Source organism: Lynx rufus, unplaced genomic scaffold (genome assembly GCF_022079265.1).
Source record: "Lynx rufus isolate CCGP_SWC_20201006 ecotype Redwood Valley unplaced genomic scaffold, mLynRuf1.p SCAF_1, whole genome shotgun sequence".
Lineage (NCBI taxonomy): Eukaryota > Metazoa > Chordata > Mammalia > Carnivora > Felidae > Lynx > Lynx rufus.
This window is the reverse complement of record NW_025814823.1, coordinates 115925117-115940342: the sequence shown is the minus strand read 5'-3', so window position 1 is coordinate 115940342 and position 15226 is coordinate 115925117. Positions and strand designations below refer to the sequence as shown.

Here is a 15226-nt window from a genome sequence, read left to right as displayed (position 1 = left end):
ATTCTACTCCCTCCCCACCCCGCAAAACTGGGTCCACTGCTAATTTGTCAAAAGGTAATTGTTTAAACAAACAAACAAATGAGAACCCTGCCCTGAAATGTCCAAACACCTGACTGTTGACACTTGAACATTTTTATATTATAAATAAAATCAGAAATAACTCATGTTTGACTGTGTGTGCCTAGCCCCCAGGTGAGAATGAGGACCTGGGTGGAGATGGATGGATGTTGGGGTGGAGATTGGAGAGGGCCAGGCTAGTCCCTGGGAAGAAGAGACTGTCCCTCTAATCTCCCTGGCTTCAGCTCCCAGGACAGGCTCCAACCCTCCTCCCTCCTCCAAGATTATCCCCCCTGGCTTCTGGGGAACCTGGCCAAGGGGCTGATGCAGATTACTCTGCTTTGAGCTCAGCCTCAGACCTCTGGCCCACTTCCTACCCTGGAGCTCCTGGGGCTGGACTGAGGCAACAATTTCCGGGCCTATGTGGGTGAGGAGGGAAGGGTTGTGGGATTGGCACTGGGGCAGCTGAGGCAAGATGACCCTTGGGGCCTCAAGCATGTCACAGACAAAGCCTGGACATGCAAGGTGGCATAATGGGTACCCTTGGCTGCCAGGAAGACCACAGCTGCTGCAGCTTGTAAGCCCACAGGGTGTTGTGCTTTTCCCAACTTTATAGCCCCTCAGAGCCAGGGCCTGTTTAAACCTGCAGTCCCTGAGGAAGGCATGGAGAAGGCAGATGGCGGTCCAGGGTGCATAAGCCTTTTCCCTCATTGATTAATTTATTAATCCAGTGCCAGGATCCCTTATGTTCCAGCCGGACACAAGGAAGTCGTCTATCCAAAGAGCTCAGGTGGTTGACGTGTGTGCACACATGCATGATCGCCCCCAGAATGTGTGTGGTCGCTTTCAAGACCTACAAATGGGAGGGACAGAGAGGCTTCATTAAGGCTGAGAGGGGCGGAGTTCAAATTCTAGCTCCGCCCCTCACGGGCTATGTGACTTCTCTAGGCCACTGTTTCCTCAGCTGTTAAAGGGTGATGCCGATACCTACCTCAAAGGGTTACTGTGGAGATTATCTATAAAGCACCCAGTATTGCTTCTGGCATATGATGCTTATTAGTGGCTAATTTGATGATGATGATGGTATCCTGTGCCTTGCATTCTTGAATCACACAGAGTGGCAAAAACTGGGTGAAGGGACGTGATGGGGAAAAGTAAAGAAAGGACTAAAGTTACGGTGTTCATTGTGGGGGGCTGGGGGGGATAAGTACCTGTTATAAAAAAAAAACAAAGGAAAATAAAGAACTGAATCGTACATAAACCTGCAAATCACCTCTCCCAGGGCCCATCTGATGATCTCATCCAAATCCCTTTGCTGGCTCTGAGTTTGCTGTTGGCTTTAAGCTTTTCTAACAGCCAATAATTCCTCTATGTGATTTCTGACCTCTATGTGAACCCCAATGGTCGTGAATGACCTCTTGGTGAACCTATTGGCCTTTTCGGGAGCCCTCAGTGTCAATATGACCCTTCTGAGGGCTCGGAGTTGCTGTTACCTTCTAAATTTTCAGTCAGAAACCACCTCTGTGACTTCAGTGAACCCACTGACCTCTTTGTGAACCCCAGTAATTGTGAGTGACCTCTCGGTGAACCCATTGGACTTCTCATGACCCCAAATAATTGTATCAAGTGATTTGGTAGCGTTGTTAGCTGCTCTGGATTCTAAAATACCTACTGAGAGTCTAAGGCCAGAACCTAATCTGTCACCCATTCATTTCCCAAGCGTGAATGGGACCTGGGAGCCGGTGTGGCCAGAGAGGCTCTTTTTCCCTTGTGCCTCCCAAATTGATGCCTTAGGGCATCTTTAGTGGCCCATCAGGAAGAGGTATAGCCCTGTCCCCCACAAGCACTTAGGACATTCTGGAGACTTCCTGAGTTGGTGGTCTTCCCCACTCCTCCAATCTTTCGTCTTCTCTCTGCCAGGTCAGTTTTGGTTTTCTCCCCAGCGTTCCCAGGCTCCCAAATGGTAATGGTGACGTCCTGTCCCCCTCCCCACTAGACTGTGAGCCCCAGGTGGACAGGGAACTGCTCAATCCTCTTCTCACCACAGTATCCTCAGCACCTAGCACAGTGTGCGGCACTGTTGACCTTCACTGAATGAGAAAATGAAGGCTCAAAGAAACGCTGTGATCCAGGGTCAGTCCCCAGAAGTCCCTGAGTCTGCAGGGACCACCCGGTGGCGCAAACCACTTACTGCATCTTGCCTGTGGTCCTCCATCCTCTGGGTTTGGACAGTCCTGGAAAATGGGCATATTAGGGGCAGAGGTTGTGGGGGAATGTGATGGTCCATTAGAATGCAGGAAAAAAATATTAGAACTCTGATTTAGATTTATTTTCATCTCATCTTTTTAAATTTCTATTTTTGTGTATGTTTTATAATGTACATAATATTTTAGTACAGTAGTACATGTATATAATTTACAATAAATAATTATACAATTAAGAAAGTGAACTAAAGATTTTTTTACTGATGGGAGACATCACTAGTGCTCAGGGAAGCAGATCTGTCTGCAGCAGACAGAAGCCCGCTCCTCTGCTTTCATTCACCCGCCCTCGTGAGGTGGAGGGTGGGAAACTGACCCCAAAAATCAGAGACCTTTGAGCCAGCCTGGAGATAGTACAGAGAGCTCTTTTACATTACATTGCTCTTTCAATTTCATTTAAATGAACATTTACTTCCCCTCAGCAAAATGAAGGGGCCAGATGGTTTGGCTGTAAAATACACTTCAGCTAATCCAAATTAAATAACCTGGATTTAAATCACTACCTATTTTCACAGACTTCTACGTCCCTTGCATCAAATGGGAGCGTGCTTGTAAATGTTAGGTACTTAATAGATAAGCCAACCTTGCAACTAACTAAATATGTTACCACTGAGGTCAGAGTGCTGCCCAGACTAATCTATTTTAAAAATATAAAGGATTTGCTCATCATAGCTACACTGAGGGTCCCATCACCCCCACCACTTGTCAGTCTGAGGAATGCAGGGTTTACAGGATGCTAGTCTGTGATCATCGCAGGGCAGATTTGTCTACCCTTCCCAAGCATGTCCTTAGCTAGCCTTTGTGAGTCACTAGAAGAGTGAAAGAAGTATCAACTTAAAGAACCATCAGCCACTTCTTATTCCCTTTTTTTTTCAAGACCAGAAATTACTGGCTTCCATAACGTCTCCCCCCCTACCCCCACAAACATCTTTGGGCTTGTTGACAAGTGGCTGTTGGCAAGGCAGAGTGTCTTTTATTCCTGTAGCAGTAGATCTGTACAAGAGGCCACCTCTGTAGCTCAGAGACCTGGCAGCACCAACATAAAGACCAAAATATAAACAGGGCCATGGTCCATCCCACTCACACCCTAAATGCCTGTGGGACAGATGGGGTGGCATATACACACACTGTCTACTTATTCCAAAGCATCAACTGTAAGAGCAGAGTAAGTCACAGGTCAGCCGGAAGAGGGGAAAAGCAGTGAGAGGGGTTCAGCGCCGCCTCCACTTTCCCTCCCAGAGTGTCAGGACCACCAAGGGACTAGATAGCAGCCCAGCAGCCCTCCTTGCTAACAGGTGGAGTGCTGAAATAGGCTTTTCCTTCATCATATTTCATCCTGATATCAGTTCCAAAATCATCTTTAAAGGGATTCCATATATATATATATATATATATATATATATATATATATATAATTCTTATATATATATACATTTTTGTCCATATAAAAGAAAGCAGTAGTGGCCTCCATAAATGGAAGGTGAGGTGGACGCACACACGAGTGGAGACGACTTGGCATCGAGGGAACAGGCCCGGGTCCTGGATTATTGCAAAGGGAGACAGGAGAACAGGGCATGGTTCCAAAAGGTACAAGGTGGAGGGAGGAGAGGATGGTGCTGGTGGTCTGCAGACCCGCTGCTGGTCAAGTCTGAAGAAGGAGGAGGGGAACAGCCGAGGATTCAAGCTGAGACATGGAGTCAAGTCCTGCCCTTGGAAATAAGGGAGATGAGGGGAGGAACTTGTGAGGAGGGGAGGGCCCGGGAAGCCAGCGGCCAGTCCTCCTTTCCCAGTGAGATGGTGTCTAGAACATGCATACAACTGGCCTACAAAATGAGGCTCCATGGTGGAGAGGAATATGAGGGCTGGGGAGAAGGTCTGAGGCCCGGAAAAACCCCAAGATGCAAGATCAACGCCATGAGTAAGCATCTCCATCTCCTTGGTCCACAGGGCTCTCTGCACCCCTCTGGCTGCCTGTCAACTGCCTGGAGCTGGTGCAAGTGGCCCCCAGCTGGAATTGTGCTCACTGACCCCTCTGGGGACATTCGCCTGCCTCTGGGGCTCGCCCATCCATGCCAGCTAAGTATCAGGCCCGGCGGTATCCTTCATGGCTTTGCTGCCAGTCACAGTCCCGTGGCCCTGACTGAGGGCCGGGCTTGAGTGTGTCTTGCGGAGAGAAGGGTCATCCCCTTCCAAGGTGGCCAGCCGGGCCTCAATCCGCTCCAGGTCATCTGAGCCCACTTTGATTTTCACAGCCAAGAGGTGGATATAGGTCTCATAACGGCTTTTCTGGAAAAAGGGCAGAGAAAGGCCAAAAACAAAGTCAAAGGACAAACAACAAAACACGAAAAAAGTATGTGTACTTTATGTGACAAAAGACTAATTTCCTTAATATTCAGAGAGCTCTCACAAATCAATAAAAAAGGAGATCAACAACCCAATAAAAAAAATAGGCAAGGGGCATGCACAGAAATGTCACTCACAATTTTAAATTTTCAAGTTAATTAGCTGTGATTTCTTGACTAGGACACCAAAAGCACTGACAACAAAACTAAAAAGAGACAAATGGGATTATGAAATTTAAAACTCATGTGTATCAAAGGACATGAACAACACAGTGAAAAGGCAATCCACAGAATGGAAAAAAATATTTGCAAATCATGTATGTAATAAGGGTCTAGTAGTCAGAAATCTATGAAATATATTAAAAACTGTAATTCAACAACAAAACACAAACAACTCAATTAAAAAATGGCAAATGTTGGAGCTCCTGGGCAGCTCAGTCGGTTAAGTGTCCGACTTCTACTCAGGTCACGATCTAACGGTTTGTGAGTTCGAGCCCCACGTCGGGCTCTGTGCTGACAGCTCAGAGCCTGGAGCCTGCTTCAGATTCTGTGTCTCCTTCTCTCTATGCCCCTCTCCTGCTTGCACTCTGTCTCTCAAAAATAAACAAACATTAAAAATTTTCAATTAAAAACATGGCAAATGTCTTGACTAGACATTTCTCCAAAGAAGGCATACAAATGGCCAATAAGCACATGAACAGATGCTCAACATCATTATCATCAGGGAAATGCGGATCAAAATCACAATGGGGTATCACCTCACACCTATTAGGACAACTACTATCAAAGAAAACTCAGCAACTAAGTGTTGGTGAGGATGTAGGGAACACTGGAATGGCACACTGCTTGCTGTAGAAAACAGTATGGCTTTTCTTCAGAAAGTGAAAAATAACAGGAGCACCGAGATGGTTCAGTGGGTTAAGCATCTACCTCTTGATATCAGCTCAGGTCATGAGCTCACAGTTTCTGAGTTCGAGCCTCGCGTCAGGCTCCACGCTGACAGTGCGGAGCCTGCTTGGGATTCTCTCTCTCCGTCTCTCCCTGCCCTTCCCCACCCCTCTCTCTCAAAATAAATAAATAAACTTAAAAAAATAAAGTGAAAAATAACATTATCTTGTGATTTAGCAATACCATTTTGGGGCATATACCCAAAAAAACTTAAGGCAGGATCTCAGAAATATTTGCACACCCATGTTCATAGCAACACTATTTATAAGAGCCGAGAGATGAAAGCAACCCAAATGTCCAGCAGTATATGAAAAGATAAGAAGTGGTATCTATATACAATGGAATATTATTCAGCCTAAAAAGGAAGTAAATTCTGACACAGGCCACAATGTAGATTAACTTGAGGACAAGCCAGTCACAAAACCACAAATCCTGGATGATTCCACTCATACAAAGTACCGAGTCAAACTCAGAGAGACGAAGGTAGAACAGCGGTTGCTGGGGGTGGAAGGCAGAGTGCAGAGGGAGGGGCTGGGGAGTTGCTGTTTAATGGGTGTAGAATTTCAGTTTAGGAAGATGAAAAAGTTCTGGAGATTACTTGCATAACAATGTGAGTAGACTCAATACTACTGAACTACATACTTAAAAATGGTTAAGACGATAAATCTGATGTTATATGTATTTGCCACAATTAAAACATTTTTTTTTCTTTTTTTTTTTTTTCTTTTTTTTTTTTTAAATTTTTTTTTTTTTTTTTTTAACATTTATTTATTTTTGGGACAGAGAGAGACAGAGCATGAACGGGGGAGGGGCAGAGAGAGAGAGGGAGACACAGAATCGGAAACAGGCTCCAGGCTCCGAGCCATCAGCCCAGAGCCCGACGCGGGGCTCGAACTCACAGACCGCGAGATCGTGACCTGGCTGAAGTCGGACGCTTAACCGACTGCGCCACCCAGGCGCCCCTAAAACATTTTTAATCCAAATTAATATGATACCCCTTGTTAAATCTCTCAGATTAGTGATGACTGAAACATTCAGTAGTGTCCAGTGTTGGTGAGGACATGGACAGAGTAGTACATTCATAAGCTATTTAAAGTGTTATAAATTGGTAAACATTTAGAAGGGGAGTTTTGGCAGTGTCTGAGGGCCTGACTCTGAGCTTCCAGCCCTCACCACAGTCAGGGGAGGCTGAGATCCTAAAAGAAGCAGGGACTACAGGTGAGGAGACACTGTTCTCACACAGCTCTGCGACATGAACAGAAAGACCCTTCATTGCTGGGCTTCACCTCCAGGACCCATCCCCCTCCCCCAGTTAAGCCAGCGGGAAGTGAGAAAGACAGGTGTGCCGAAATTCCAATCCGACTGACTGCCTCGGTTAGGATTCAGGCTCCAGCACTTCTTAACTGTCACCTCAGGCAAGTGATCTGCTCTAAGCCTCAATTTTCCCATCTGTAAAATGGGGATAAAAACAGACCTCACTTCACAGAGTTGACATGAGGATGAAATCAATCAGTACAAGGGAAGTGAAGGGAATCGCAGCTGCCTGGCAATTAGCGAGAGATCAGTCCACTGTAGCTTTTGCCATCCCTATGTTTACACTGCAGAGAGAGTGGGTCTGAGAAGATTTCAAAAGCTGAACAGCTTTATGTTTTTTTAAAGGTCAGGATCTCTTGTGGGAACTCCCTTTTCCTCATACCTCAACAGAAAATCAATGTGGAAATCTAGAGATTGAGATTGGTTACTTCCTGCCCTTCCTGCTCCAGAGGCTGTCTGAGCCTCTATATTGTCCACTCCTGCAAGCAGGTCAACACAAAGGCTGTCCAAAAGGGACAAGTGGTTCCCACCTCCCTCCCGCAAGCTGCCCCCCTCTGCTTGACCCAGTGAGAGTGATACTCCATCAGCCCCGTTTGCAGAGCATCAGGGGGCAGGAGGGGGCAGGGAAAGGCAAGATGAAGGGAGAACTTAGGTGCTGTGCTTGATAAACATGTGCAAAAAAGGAAAATGACACAAAAGAGGGAGTAGGCCATGCAGACAGGCTCAAGCGGTCTGTGGTTTTGTTGTAACAGCTTCCAGAGTGGGCGGCTGGGTCATGGGGGGCATGGAGGTGAAGAGGGTCTTAGAGAAGGGTGGTACCCGCCTGGTGCTCTTTGAGAGACACAGGTGAGGGCACAGTGCTTGATTAACAATTGGCAGCTGGACTGTGCAGAGACCGGCCCACAGGAGGCCGTGCATGGCTCAAGAGCACCTCAGGGGAACCCCCAAAGTGGGGAACGCCCAAACCAGGAGTCCCTGGCTGTAGAATGATGTTGGCAACAGGAGAAGAGCTGGCTTCCTCCTCCTGCCCCAGCCCTGAGCTTCGCAATCGGCCCCACGGAGAACCCACCTCAAAAGTGAGATAGTGCTCCTTCAGCCGGTTCTCCTCGGCCTCCTTGGACTTGACGCCCCTCTCGACAGGGTGACACCTGTGCTCAGCCAGCTCCGCAGTCACCTGCCTCAACTTATTCTCATGAGAACGCAGCTGCTCCTCCTGCAAAGACAAGTCCTGGACTGTGAGGGCCCACTCTCAGGACGGCACAGGGGTGGGTCTAATCCCGGCCTGCTGGATCTGCTTCACCAAAGGGAAACTGAGGCCGGGCCGGGGACATAAAGTATGTGGAGGACCTGAGGGAGTGGCCCTCCACTCTCCCGCTCCCCCCCTTGCTTTCATCAGCATCAACTCTCCTAGATAAATCTGCGGCAGGCTCAGGAGATGAGAGGCCCGCACACTGGAACGTGTGCATAGACGCTGACCCAGGCACACCAGCACTCCCGATGCACTCTGCCCCCACCCCGGTTCACAGGGACTCTCACGAGCACACACAAACATGTTGGACCAAGGGACAGCCTGGCCTCTGCTACCCCTGGCTCCACAGGATGCACACATTCTCTCGCATTCTCCCCCAGACAGACTCCATGGTTACAGACCCAGGATCATACCCAAAGACAGGCAGAGACACTGTTCCTCACAGACAGGTGCACACGTACATCCCACCCACCGGAGTACGGCCAGACCGCTTCATGCTGTGTGAGCAGTGGGCTGCGCCTGTGTGCGTATGTATGCGCATGTGTGTGCAGTGGAGGTGCGGGGAGAGAGCACGTGTGTGTGTACCTGTATGGTGTATGCCTGCGTGGGGTCTGTGTGTGTGTGTGCGTTGCATGTGCGTGCACAGGGGCTCTGGTAGCTCAATGGAGAGGTCCAAGGCAAGGGCCCAGTACAGAAGGGGGGCCTGACGAAGACAGGCGGCATGGAGCCCCTGCTGCCCTCCACCTCCCAAGTAGCGTTCCACCATTTATCCTCTCCTCTCCAAACTACCCCTGAAAAAGTCACGTAGTTTTTTTTTTTTAGGATTACAAATAAAATATTTAAGGGTAGATCAGGACAGCAAAAGAGCCAGCTGAGTCTCACCTGTCCCCAGCTCCCTGCGGCACACACATTCTCTCGCATTCATGCTCAGACACGCACAATGCCCACAGACTCACAATGACATCCACAGGATACACCCCCATTGGCAGAGAAGAATGTAAGCCTCTGTGTGGTGTATGGCCTCAGTCATCCCATCTGTAAATGGGGGTGGGGCGCAATGGGGATGGAGGAGAATATCTGCCTCTTCACTTTGTCTCTTAGCCCAAGATCAGGCACCATCTAGGAGCTGAGGTGGAGGCTGCTGAACGGGGGGCCTGGCTGGACACAGCCTGAGGAGGTGGCGTTGGGGTCCCGGGAGCTTGTACCTGGCAGAGGCGAGTGGTGCAGGAGGGCAGCAGGGGCCGACAGAACTTCTTCATGGAGCTGACAGCCGCGGGGAAGGACGGGGCTGAGAAGATGGCAGCCACCAGGTTGATCCTAAGGATCCAGGACAGCATTTCTTCCTTGCTCCTGAGGACAGGATGGGAGGGGAGATGGCACCGGCTTCTCACAATAGGACCCCCTGTCCCCTACCCAGGCCCCAGGACCCAGCACTAGCCTGGCATAGGGAGGCCATCAATCCCTTCACAAAAGGGGGACAAAGGAGTGAGGGAGGATGGCAGGATGGGGGTTGGATGGGCCTGGTCAAGTCTATGTACAGAGCTCCTCTCACTCCCAGCGGCTAGGCAAGACCTGGATTTTCACATGAAAATCAAGCTGTCCAGGTCCAGAGCTAATGGCCCTGAAGTAAGAGGGCTTAGAGTCAGCAGCTGATCCCTGGATGACTCGAACCTAGAGATAACTGGACAAGCAGTGTCCCCACTCGGGTTTCCTGTCCCTTCCCCACTACCTCGTCCAGCATACACACTCCCATCTTGAGAGGTCACCTACCAGCCTCCCTCCTTTTAAGCTCATGTGACACATGAAACTCCAATCTCAAGTCACAGGACAGGATGAAGGGGAGTGTACAGAGGTCTTCCAGGGAAACTACAGGACAAGTCTTTCCCATCCATTTCCCCACCCTGATTTACAGTAAAGGATGATTCATTAAGACTCCATCTGCCTTGGACGTAGGGACTTCAGCATGCAACTGAATCACCTGAAAGCCTGGTTAGAACACAACTGCTGGCCCAGCCCCAGAGTTTCTGATTCAATAGGTCTAAGGTGGGGCCAAAGAAATTGCATTTCTAACACATTTCCAGGAGATGCTGAGGACCACACTTAAGAACCTCTACTTTGGGCGACCCCAGCTGTCAGTCGTGTGGCTGACGTGCAGGGCACCCCGCCTGAGATGGATGAGGAGAGGGGTGCAGGGTAGGCTCGATGCTGCAGGCCCTGAGGCCAGGGTAGGAGTGAGGGGGCTCCCACTCCTACTTACGGTGCCTGGAAGAGGAAGACCCTCCAGTCAGCTGTCTTCAGCTTGAGCACATTGGACTTCTTGCTGTAGTCGGAGGCCCTGGTGGCCAGAGCATGGTGCACACGAATGGCATTCTTCAAGTCACCCTCAGACAGAGCTTTGTCAGGCCTGTACTCATCCTGGACAGATGGGGCAGGGGCGGGCAAGCCTCTGTCATCACCAGGCTCTGGTTTGCTAGCCCACACTTCCTCGACCCTCTCCATCCCCCCCTTTTGCTCTCCTTCCATTCTTCATTCAGCTCTTGCCACTCTGGTGCCATGCCCTCCCCAACAAAGCACTCCAGCCTCTCCTCTCCACACCTTGGTTTGTCCCAAGGCCAAAGAGAACTTCCACTGGGTATCCTCTGACTCCTGGGCACTTAAAAGGCCCTTCCCTGAAAACCCAAGGCTCTGATTGAGCTTGAGTCAGGTTTTAATGAGGGGAAGACCCAGCATCTGCCTAAGCCCCACGTCCTGCCAGGGACCCTCTGAGCACCACAAGGCAGGGGCCGGTTGGAAGACTGCACTGGCCTTTTTTGGGTAAGGACTCTGGGGGCAGTCTCTCACCTTCTGCAGGTACAGGATGGTCCCTTTGAGCACCGCGTAGAATTTCTTCCAGCCACGCCTCCCACGGGGTGCTAGGGATGGGGGTAAGGGTAGTGCGACCACAACCACCCACCCCAATTATCTCCTCCCCCACATCCCCTTACATTCTACCTAGGTGTGCAACCCCAGACGAGCAGCCATGGGGCCAGACCCTCCCCCCAGACTGGCATCCCTCCCCATGTCCTTTCCCCTGCCTGACACCCACTCCTCTTGCCATCCATGTCGGCATGAGTCTTCCGAGTCAGCACGCCATGCTTGTAGGTGGTAGCGCTGAGAGCCTGCGGAACATCCAGGAAGGGGTTGCCACCATCCAGGATCCGTGTCACCTTCTTGGTGCCTGTCCCAAACTTGTCATCCACCAGCTCAGACAGTGATTTCCTCAGTTCGTCCTCATCACTAGGAAAATAGGAGGCCTGAGCACCACCTCCATGAAAGCCTTAGCCCCACATGGACATGCTCCCTCCTCACCAACCACTCCTCTGGGAAGCAGTCAGAGGTGAAGAGCAGAGGTAAAGAGGTTCCAATTCCAGATCACAGATCCATATATTTGACCCCTCTCCTTAGTCTTTGATTCTGACCCCTGTCCTCTGAGCTTTGATTTTTGGCCTTCAAGCTCCAATCCTCCAAGCACTCTTTGACCACAAAGTTGGAGACCTTATTGGTTTTATTCCTTATTTCTTCTCTTCCATCCAACCCTGAAAGCCCAGCCCCAGGGAGCAGTGACCCATGGCCAGCCTGAAGCTGCTGACCAAGCCCCACAAACATGTTGGGGAAAGGTGGGCCAGTAGATGAGGCCCCTAAAGTCTAGGATCCCCATTAGAGCCCTGGTAGAAAAATGCCAGATCTTCTCAGTGTTGTTGGAATTCTTCACAATTCCTACCTGGGATCTCTACATGTACCCAAAGACCAAGGTGCCCGGGAGAGCACAGGAGGGTGGGGCAGCCACTTTCCCCAGGAGCCTCTCAGTCTCCGCACCCAGCAAGGTCACCACACCTCTTTCCAGATGGCTGGGTACCTCCAGGTCTCACTGCCTTTGCAGAGGAACAAGTTATAGTGACAGTTGCCCCTCCCCGCTACCAAGAGCTGTTACACTGGGGTCTCATGCTTCCTGCCTGCTTACCTCGCAAGAAGGAAACTATCATCATCGGGAATAGTGGCAATATTGCAGTATAGAAAACAAGTTGTGGCCATCATGAAACTCAAGTCACAGTTTAATCTATTCCATACCAGTGTAAACACTTCACACTTTTTATCAAGATAAAAAATGTACCCAAAGGGGAACTCAACATGTGGTGCTGACCTGCTGGACAGGGGTCACCAGAGCCCTGGGCTGGGAGATATCAGCACCATGGAGAGTGACAGAAGTGACTTCCCTGCACCCTCAGCCACTCCCTTTTTTTCCTTCCCAGTGACTCACTTTCCCCATACCTGTGCCCATGGGCACTACTCACATGGCCCATTCCAGCTTTTCATTCTTGATGGAGTTGTAAAGGGTCTACAACAGGGAAAAATAAAAAGAGATGACTTCAGATGAAAAGTCAAAGAAATCTGAATCTCTAGTAATGTGGATGTAGTGAAGTATCATTTCAGCCAGTGGGGCAAATGGGTGTTTGATTCACAGTTGTTTGTTGGGTGGGTGAATGAATGTGGGGTGGGTGGGGAGATGATTGTTCAGATGAATGGGTGAATAGATCTGATGATGAGGTGGGCAGATAGGTTGGTGGGTAGGTGGATGGGTGGGGAAATGAGTGGGTGAGTGCTCATGGGTGTAGAAGGTGTATGTGTGGATGATGGGTGGGCATAGGGGCAGGTAAATGAGTTTCTGGGTAGGTGAATGGATGAAAGGATGGCTGCATGGGAGGTTGGGTAGATGGTGTGGGTGGAGAGATGGGGTCATTTGATCTCACAAATACATCCTTTTTTTTTTTTCTTTTTCATGTTTATTTATTTTTGAGAGACAGAGCACAAGCAGGGGAGGGGCAGAGAAAGAGAGAGACACAGAATCTGAAGCAGGCTGAAGGCTCTGAGAGGTTAGCACAACAGATGCTGACAGGTGACCCTCACATATACTTCTTAACAAGCACTCCTTGATGGTGAAAAAAAATAATTATGGTAAGAAGAGTGATGGAGACAATGTTCTATTTTTTGACCTCCAGACTCATTATCCAACTACCTACCTGGCATCACCATATCCTTCAAACCCACTGTCTAAAACTGAACTCATCACTTACCCCACCCCCATAAACCTGCTCCTCTTTCCCCCAAGGCAGAGAACTGACCAGGCTTGAAAGGCTTGTTGAGTTCTGCCCTGGGCTCTAACCTCACAAGAAAACTAGAATCCCTTAATTCCTGGTGATGTTGAAAACATGGGTGGGTTTTTCACTGTGGTGATGACATTAATAGTTGTGGTGAAGGTGGCAGCGGTGATCAAGGTGGTGGTCGTGGCCATGGCAGCTGTAACAACTGGTGGAAGGTTTGAGGATTGCCATAACAGCAATAATGATAATGGAGTGCCAAAAACAAGTCTCATAAAGCCTATCCCTCTGCCTAACTCAGGGAACACGTAACAGTCAAATGTTGAACTGGATGTTCACTAATTCTGTCCCAAAGTCATGGTGGCCCTGACCCCAGTATTAAAAACCTAGACTGTCAGGTGGGTACCTGGATGGCTCAGTCAGTAGAGCATGTAACTCCTGATCTCTGGGTCATGAGTTTGAGCCCCATGTTGGGTGTAAAGATTACGTTAAAAAAATCTAGGAGCTCCTGCATGGCACAGTTGGTGAAGTGTCCAACTCGTGATGTTAGCTCAGGTCATCATCTCATAGTTCATGAGTTCAAGCCTTCCATCTGACTCTGCACTGATGGTGTAGGGTCTGCTTGGGATTCTCTGTTTCCCTCTCTTTGCCCCTCCCCTGCTCTCTATCTCTCTCTCATACACAAAATAAATAAATAAACATTTTTGAAAAATCTAGGGGCATCTGGGTGGCTCAGTCAGTTAAACATCCAACTCTTGATTTTGGCTCAGGTCATAATCTCACCATTTGTGAGATCAAGCCCCACGTCAGGCTCTGCACTAATGACGCAGAGCCTGCTTGGGATTCTCTCTCCCGCTCTCTCTCTGCCCTTCCCCTGTTCATGCACCAGCCTGCACAATCTCTCTCCCAAAATAAATAAATATATAAACTTTAAAAAAAAAAAAAGAAAAATTCTAGACTGTCAAGATTTAGTGAAGCAGAGATCTCTCTCCTCCCCACCTATTCCCCACCCACTTGTGAGCATGGGAACCCTTAACAGATTTTACCTTGAGCAGGTCTTTGGCAAAGTCTTGGCCATCATTCAGCTGGTCCAAGTTGGCAATGAACTGCTGACAGGACATCTTCTTGCCAATGTTCTGTAATGGAGAAATGGTTCTAGCTGAGAGTAGGGATGAGGCTCGTGCGATCCCCACACCCTGCCCTGCCCAGCCAGAAGGGTGGAGGCAGCATCAAGGGCAGTAATGAAAAATACTGCCTCGATTTCCCTTTGTCTCCAAGGGTTTACAAAACTCTTTTTCACTTTCAAGATTCTATCTCACCCTCAAACATCATGAAAAGTTGGAGTTCTCCTCTCGCCCAGATGGAGTCAGGTTGGACTAAATTATATAATAGTTGATATCTGCCAGGTGCCTAGTGTGTTCCAGGGATTGTACTTGACATGCATTATTTTATTTCGTTCTCACAACAAGGAAAAGGCGAGGTGAGTATTATCATCATCCCCATTTGACAGTTAAGGAAACTGAGGTACAGAAAGGTGAAGTGACGTGCCCATGATCACACAGCAAGGAAGTGGAAGGGCTGAGTGTGTCTGACACCAAAGCCCATGCTCTCACCCGCTACTCCATGGTTAACTCTCCCAAGGTCACACAGCACCAGGACTTGAACCCAGGCCTCTTGGCTGCTGAGCAGAAGCTCTGTGTATTCCGTCACAACTGTCTCACCCTCTCACCTGTACAGAGGGGCGGCAAGACCTCCAAGAGGTAGGTGAAGTGAGGGAGAGGTTGGTCTTAAGAGAATCAAAAATCAATTTCCATCAACACACATGGGTACCCCATGCTGAGCTGGGCTGGGCTGGGGCCAAGGGAACCCAAGCAGATGGTCTCACTCCAGGAGGCACAAACAGACAAAGAGCTGAGAATG

The 15226-nt window shown here is 49.2% G+C and overlaps 1 protein-coding gene across 1 annotated transcript in view; it reads right to left on the bottom strand.

The window, feature by feature from the left end:
• Positions 1-3762: 3762 nt before the first annotated feature.
• Positions 3763-15226, bottom strand: part of PSD2 (pleckstrin and Sec7 domain containing 2) — a 34578-nt gene continuing 23114 nt past the window's right edge. Inside the window, exons 8-15 of the mRNA XM_047085613.1 lie at positions 14353-14442; positions 12503-12546; positions 11257-11447; positions 11013-11083; positions 10429-10586; positions 9377-9521; positions 7992-8135; positions 3763-4604 (exon numbers count right to left, since the gene is read on the bottom strand). Coding sequence (XP_046941569.1) covers positions 4395-4604; positions 7992-8135; positions 9377-9521; positions 10429-10586; positions 11013-11083; positions 11257-11447; positions 12503-12546; positions 14353-14442 — 1053 coding nt within the window. The 3' untranslated portion in view covers positions 3763-4394. The remainder of the gene's footprint in view (positions 4605-7991; positions 8136-9376; positions 9522-10428; positions 10587-11012; positions 11084-11256; positions 11448-12502; positions 12547-14352; positions 14443-15226) is intronic.